Source organism: Cupressus sempervirens, chromosome 3, assembly GCF_028749045.1.
Source record: "Cupressus sempervirens isolate cs-2001-9-10 chromosome 3, ASM2874904v1, whole genome shotgun sequence".
Taxonomy (NCBI): domain Eukaryota; kingdom Viridiplantae; phylum Streptophyta; class Pinopsida; order Cupressales; family Cupressaceae; genus Cupressus; species Cupressus sempervirens.
Genome location: NC_143120.1, coordinates 951,855,141 through 951,862,723, shown reverse-complemented (window position 1 = coordinate 951,862,723; position 7,583 = coordinate 951,855,141). Strand labels below are relative to the sequence as shown.

The window sequence follows — 7,583 nt, the reverse complement described above, 5'->3', positions numbered from 1 at the left end:
TTCTCCTATCAAGAACCTTGGTAAGGTAGAGGACAAGTACTTGGTGAAGTATTGGGAAGGTGACCTATGAAATGACTAGATTCAATGGTCATTAGAACCTTGGAAGCAAGTTGTGTTTAGTTTGGTCAAACCACAATCCCCTTTTCATCAATAGTCACTCACTCATGATATCAAGACATTTTTTAGCACTACTAAGAGTATCCATTCCATCCTGATAATGTCTCATGTTTGTTATTCATCACCATTGTAGAGTTATTTCAATAGAAGGTAAAATTGTGGACCTATACTTTGGTTTTCATATCTTCACTTTTTTGTTTTAACTATTCATTTCATTGTTGAAACACTTCTACCTCTAACATGCATGTAGATTTGGGTTGAATACTCTAATATTCAAAAAAAAATGTATAGTTGATGCCTTGATGACACCCCCTTAATGCAATTGATGTTTTATAAGGAAAAACCAATCTCATGTCTTTTTTGTGTTTCTTACTTTTGGGAATTTATTTTTTTGTTTATTGCATGCCCCATAATTTATAACCATGAGCATTTTTTGTTTTTTGTTTTTCTAATGAAATTTTATGTGTTTCTTGTCCCTTTTATGGATATCTTAAAAGTTTTATCTCTTGGAGTGTTATTGTATAACAACTGTGTTTTCAGTTACTAAATGTTGATCTTTTATGCATGGTTCTCATTTCATCATTTATTTTTACCTTTGTAAATTTCCATAGGTTGGCGCCCATTGATTGATGTAGGTCACCTTTCTATCTTTTCCAAGCCTAGATTCGTGTAGTAAATTGAAATAGCTATTCTCACCATGGTTCTTTCCATTTAGGAATTCCAATGAAACCTTACATTTAATCATGTTGTTGCATGCTTATTGTTTGTTAGAACTTTCTATGTTTCACATTAAAGTTTTTTATTAGGAAAATAGGTTTTGAAGGGACCCTAAAACCCACACAAAGCAGGTTTTACAAGAAGGGACATGAAATCTTCATTAAAGATATTCAATAAGCTCTACCAAATGAAACGAGACACAAACAAGATGGGACAAGAACAAAGAAAGGGGATAAATCAAGAGGGTAAAAGCACAAAACTATGTCACCCTTTGGGATATCCTGGAGGGTTTCAATTGTAACACTTATGGTCGAAAGGGTTTCAATCGTATCCCTATCTGCCATATGTACGTGGCACTTTCCCGTACCTACGTGGTTGCCAAGGTTATTGCCAAAACCCTTATGGCCAAAAGGGTAAAAGATATTATAAATAGGCAAAAAATCACTTTTGGAGGTCATTTACACTATTTTAGATTCTAGGTTTTGAGGAGTGGATTAGGGTGTTTAAACTGTAAGTGGTAGGTGGTTCTTTTTATTTATCTTTTTTGTTTTGTGAAGTTGTTTTTTAGTTATTACATGTTAGTATTAGTTAAATCAATTGTGTTTGAAGTGTTTTAGTAATTAAATTAATTGTTTTTAAAGTGTTTTAGTAATCAAATTAATTGTATTTTAAGTGTTTTCGTAGTTGATTATTTAGATTAGTTTTTTTTTTATATAGTTAGATCATATGTTAGATAAATAACTATATAGTATTTTTAAATTAAATATCTACTTAATCATAAATGTAGATTTTACATCAAACATAGAAAACTCAAGTTGAAACCTAGATAACAAAATTAATTACATTTGAGAAAACATTAAAACATAGTACAAACCTATATAGATAACTAGCATGTAGTAAAACATTAGGTAGAACTAAATTATAATAACTTCTAGTTGTTCGAACTTGAAAACTTAAAATTTAACCAATTTCAAACTTAGAAAACTTGGAAACTATAATAATGCGCATGTACATGAAACTTAGAAAACTTGTTTAGACCTCAAGATAGCTAAAAATTAGTTACATTTTAGAAAATATTAACATAGTAAACCTATGTACTTTAACATGTAGTCAAAAATTAGGTAGAAGAAAGTTGACTTAATTTCAAATTAATTTTTAATTACACACACATGTGCATATTTTTTGTTCACATACATGAGCTAGATACATCAAGTTGGTATATATTTAACATGCGTGTTAAATAAAATGATGATCTATATTTTTTAGTTACATTCAACTTTGTACATATATATGCATACATGTTTTTAAAAAAAATAGTTTTATATGTACTTATATATATATATATATATATATATATATATATATATATATATATATATATATCAACTCTACATTTATAGACATAGATCTTCTTTGCATATCATTATGGCATTTGGTACTGGTAGTGCACCTACATCCTCAAGGGAGGCTAGTGTTCAAGGAGGGGGTCATAGTGTTGAGTTAGGTACAACACGTAGATTTACATCATCCTCTGAGGAGAGACAACATTTATTTAGAAATATAGTTGCTAGATTATCTCATGCTATAGAGTTTCTTGATTCTACACTTTTGGGTTCAACAACTCTCCCTAATAGGAAGAAGATTGTTTCTATGAGGGATGAGTTATGCCATATGATTTAGACGATAGGGACATATAACCCATATGATGATATCAGCATTGAGACTTTTTACTCTTCCTTTTCTCACAATGTCATTAGCACTATGAAGTATACATAGATTGATAGAGAGGTCTCCACTGCTATGATGAAGAGTATGTTTCCCTTTTATATAGATAGGTCTAGGGTTGGAGGTTATTCAGCTATAAAGTGTATAGATCAGCTTGTTGCACCATTTATATATTCTCGTTGGTTAGCTGCTCATCAAAGGTGGCAAAGAATGATGAGTTTCCTTTTTATTTCTACGAACAATTGTTTGCAAAATTTCATTTACATCATGATGTGGATTACACAGATTTTTCAGGTCATGCTGGATAGGGCCTTGGTAGATTATTAGAGATATTTAGACCTACGGATACCCCTATGCCCTTTAATAAATAGGCAATGGTGGGTCCAAACCTTTTGGTCATGTTGAGAGCTCCATAGATGGTTGCTGCATGTATGACTATTCCAGATGATATAGCTAGGACTCAGATCTATTCTAGCATTTCTACGTAGTCACAGGAGATATCTTCAGATCAATGTCGTAGATATATGTTACAATCTTGTGGTACCATTTTGATAGCTCCATCCTCTAGCGCACGAGTTGATGATGTGTATGCAATAGCAGATATACCATCTCCACTAGAGGTTTCTACTATATTAGATGTGGATGCGTTGTGTCATATGGCATCCTATTTAGCATCTAATCTTCTTGGTTCATGTCAGGCATTATGGACACTCACAAGGATTCCTCTTAGTGACATTGGTGGACACATCAGCCATATTCTCTCACATACAACAGGATTACAAGGTTCATAGAGATAGGAGGATATCCTTGCACCTTTTATAGCACCTGCTCCTACACAAGGACCTACAACACCCACCGCCACACATACTCAGGATCCTGTAGCACCTACTCCTATACAAGGCCCTACAACACCCGCCCTCCCACCTACTAAGGATCTTGTACCACCTCCTACAACACCCCTACATACTTAGGTCCCCACAATATGACAACGCCTATTTACCACTATGCTTTTAGATGAGATGGTCAACCTGGACTAGGCTACTTTATCACTACATGATTCAGATATTAGTCAGATTGGCAGAGCATTACATGATGTTATGGTAAATATAAATTTATATGTTTAAATTTATTTGTTACTATGATTCACACATATAAGTTTAACATACTTGAGCTTTTATACAAGTACTTAGAGACATACATATATTCAAGTGATTCAATCTAACTTGTGTACATACATGTGTTCTATAGGGTCTTAGTGATAGTATGTTGTGTTTTGGAGATCTTCAGGCCCCAACAAGTCCTGCATGACATCAGTCACAGGCATGTTACATTTTTTAATATATATTTGATATATATATGTACATATGTTATAATACATGCATGCACATAATTTTATAATATAAAAAAAATCTTTCATTTGACACAGGGTTCAAACCCATATCATAGAGCCTTTTGGGGTCATGGATCAGGAGGGGAATGTGGTTGATCTTATTTTAGATGTCTATTTCATTGATGTCTATTTCTTATTTTAGATGTCTTTCATCATCTTCACTTTTGTAATGTTAAATGTCACTGATGGTGCCGAGCATAATCGAATACTTCTAAGTGCCTTCTTATATAGAATCTCCTAGTCCTCATTTGTCTTAGTTCCTTGTTTCTTGGCTTTTCCTTCCAATGGCTTCTATAAATACTTCTAATAAAGATAGTCCTCCATTTGCATTTTCCATAACTGAAAGTTCTGCCCATTAAACTTCTCAACCTTCAGCTTACCCTCGTCTTCCATCACTCCCACTTAACTGTGAGACTCCCACTCAACTGTGAGACCTTCCTATAAAGGATAGCTATAAAAAAAATGATGACAGCCTAGCTCTGATATCACTTGTTAGAATTAACCACAAACAAAAAGAATAAATACATGCAAATATAACCAATATTAGAAAATAATAAATCACACAGAAAAGAACACAAGACACAAAGATTTAATGTGTTTCACCCAATCGCTAAGCTATGTCCACCAAAAACAAGTCCAATATTATTATTGTCTAGTGATTACAATATGTAATCCCTTACATCTTAATACTACTTCAACAATATCATCATACATTATGAAATCCCCAACCCTAAGTCATTTTATACAAGTTTTTGCCGCTTACAAAATTAGGGCTAGACTAAGTCATTAAATAGAAACATAATAGTAGATGCAATTTACAATAATAGATTCATTCTTGGCAGCCCCATGAGGCCATCACCCCCTGACCTCACCCTGTATTGTGATAGGGAGCGCACACCTGATATAGTTGGGAAGGAAAGATAGACACAGATGGTTAAAAATGGCGGTGAAAATTGTAGAGGCTGAAATTATAGTCCAAAGTTGTAGACAAAAAATGCAAATCTATGAGAAGGATAATTGTGCTCCAAAGTTGCAGAAGCAAATCACAAAACTTGATAGAAAGCTCAAATAGATGATGCAATTAAATATCATGAATTATTTATTATTTCAACTTAAAGTTTTTGGTAAAAGTTTAGGGATCTTGTTTCATTATGCAGTGTGACCCCACAAGGGGGGCTACCCCTTGACCCCGTCTTGGGGTCGTTGCCCCCAATCCCCCGTAGAAATAATCTCAGGGGAAACCACACGGATAAACATCCGAGTTTGATTAGGCTCCACATCATAGCACATGTGCAAAATTTGGGAATTTAAAAAAAAATAAAAAATTTTCATTTTCTTTTTATTATAAAATTTTATTGTTTTGCTTCAATCCATTTTTTAATGATAAAATGCCAGCTAATTGAAATTAAAAAACTCATAATTGGTTGCTTTTACACACACTTTTAAAGTACCAAACTTTAAGTTATTTGCTTTCTTTAATTCATGATAATTATTGCTATTTTTCAGTTATAGATTTTTGTCTTCTACATGGTGACTCTTGTTGATCAAGAAGAGGAAACAAAGAAGATTTATAGTTACGAATACTACATTTTTCATGTGTTTCTAAAACATTTGAATGTTGTGTTTTACTACTATTACTTTAATTTTTGGCGAAAATGAATACTACTATGTATAATATTACTTTCTACAATGACACATTTTTGTAGACCTAAACTTTTAGAAACTTTCTTTTATTATGTAAAGCTCCATATCATATATCACCCCCTTTAGATGCAAATGCTATTACATCTTCCACAACTATCAACAATCTTGTATATAAATGATTGGAACTTTCAGACTCTAATAGCCATCATATTGAAAGCACTCTAATTATGATGCCACTGGCTATCCGGCCAATTAAAGAATTTACTTTTGTATTATTTTTCACAACTTTCAAAAAAAATTGAAGTGTCCCACCTTCGTACACTATACATTTTTTGTGACTGCATAGCCACGGCCTAATTATAATATCATTCAATGTAGTGGCAATAAATTCAATAGTAATTTTATACTTCACTCTAATTATACCTCCTTATTGTTTTTGTCAAATACGAATTAAATTTCAATTTGAATATGTCTCATGACCCCACTACTCCACGACATAAGGCATCTTGGAAAGTTGGATGAGGTGTTCACAAATGTGGGCATTCGATTATATACCCCACATTTTTCGCCATTAATATATGATGGTGTTAATTTAAAACAAATTAAGAATACTTTTTTTTTGTCTAGTTTAAATTTCTTCTATACTGATGATGGAAAATAATACACAATGTAGTCATAAAATTTGGAACAAAAATATAATTTTATAAGCTAAATGTCTTACTAGGTGTCCCAGTTCACTGCAACTTAATTTAGAAACGATATAATTCTGAAGTGAAACCGTTCACAATTGGAACAAATCACAGTGCAAATTAATACAACACAGAATTTGTGTAACAGACTTGCTGTTTCGAACAACTTACAAGAAGAAAACAAAACCTAGTTATACTGTTGGTAAAACATTGCCTATTTTTACAACCTAATTAGTCGATAAAACCAGTCTGACGAAAAATGGCGTCGCGTAACTTTCTGAGATCTCTTCCTTTCAGAGTCCTGCCGTATCCTTCAATTACAGAAAAACTTTTATCATTATTACGAGCGATGAACTCGTGAGGAGGCCTCACGAGTACCATTTCTTCTTCTTCGTCTGAGAGAGAATCGTGAGAGGTTTTAATGGTCCTCGGCCAATTGGGAACATTCACAGGCGCTGATTCACCCATTCTCTTTCCTCCGTGTGGAGATATATGACTCCAACTAGATTTTCTCGAATGGATCTTACGAAACAAATCGGATTCAAAGACATTTTGTTGAGCTTCGTTGTCCTCCCAGAAGATATCTTGTTCGTGGAGCTCCTTCAATGTCTCCTCTGTTCTAATATCACCCGCACTTTGAGCTGAGCCCAGAAGCAACTCGGCGCGGCAGTAGCGGGAGTTGAACCCAAGACCTGCTCGATACCTATTTTCTGCCATGTCGTCTGGACTGCAACTTTGAAAAAAGAATCAACTGGACCAGAAAAATATGTATTAAAGAAAAAGAAGAAGCAGGGAATATAGAAAACCGGCCGTAAAGGTTCTCGTATATATAGAAAGAAAGAAAGAAAGGTGCACGGACTAACGAAGGAAGTTGAGCATAATTTTTCATGGGGCGTCTTGTTCACATTTCGGAATTGAGGACAACATTTAATTTATGGATGTCGCGTAATTCATAAATCGCCGTCCAAGAAGTCTATGGTTTCGTTTTCAAGCTTACATGTCCTCTCTAATCTTCAACCGTCCGCTCTGTGCATTTGACGGTTCGCCGATTTTCTCGGTAAAGAGGCTTATCTTGTCCGCGTCATGGATAGACTATTTACGTTGTGAGATCCGGTGCACGTATAACACGCAAAGTAGGTGAGAGAAAATAATGTTCTCCACCTTTTTAATTGTTGAATTAAATCAAGCTCTCGATTTCCTCCATTGGATGTGTCAATCCTCTGGACTCTTCCGAGATTTTTCTGATGGGGAAATTATATTCTTTGGTTGTAGTAATTTGACGATTAAGTAGAGAGAAACTC

General features: G+C 33.9%; 1 protein-coding gene across 1 annotated transcript; it reads right to left on the bottom strand.

Moving 5' to 3' along the window:
- Positions 1-6,274: 6,274 nt before the first annotated feature.
- LOC149569890 (protein S40-4-like) lies at positions 6,275-7,180 on the bottom strand. Its single transcript, XM_089817811.1, has one exon. The coding sequence runs from the start codon at positions 6,997-6,999 to the stop codon at positions 6,514-6,516; it is 486 nt and encodes a 161-aa protein (XP_089673937.1). The 5' UTR covers positions 7,000-7,180; the 3' UTR covers positions 6,275-6,513.
- Between the last annotated feature and the right edge of the window lie 403 nt (positions 7,181-7,583).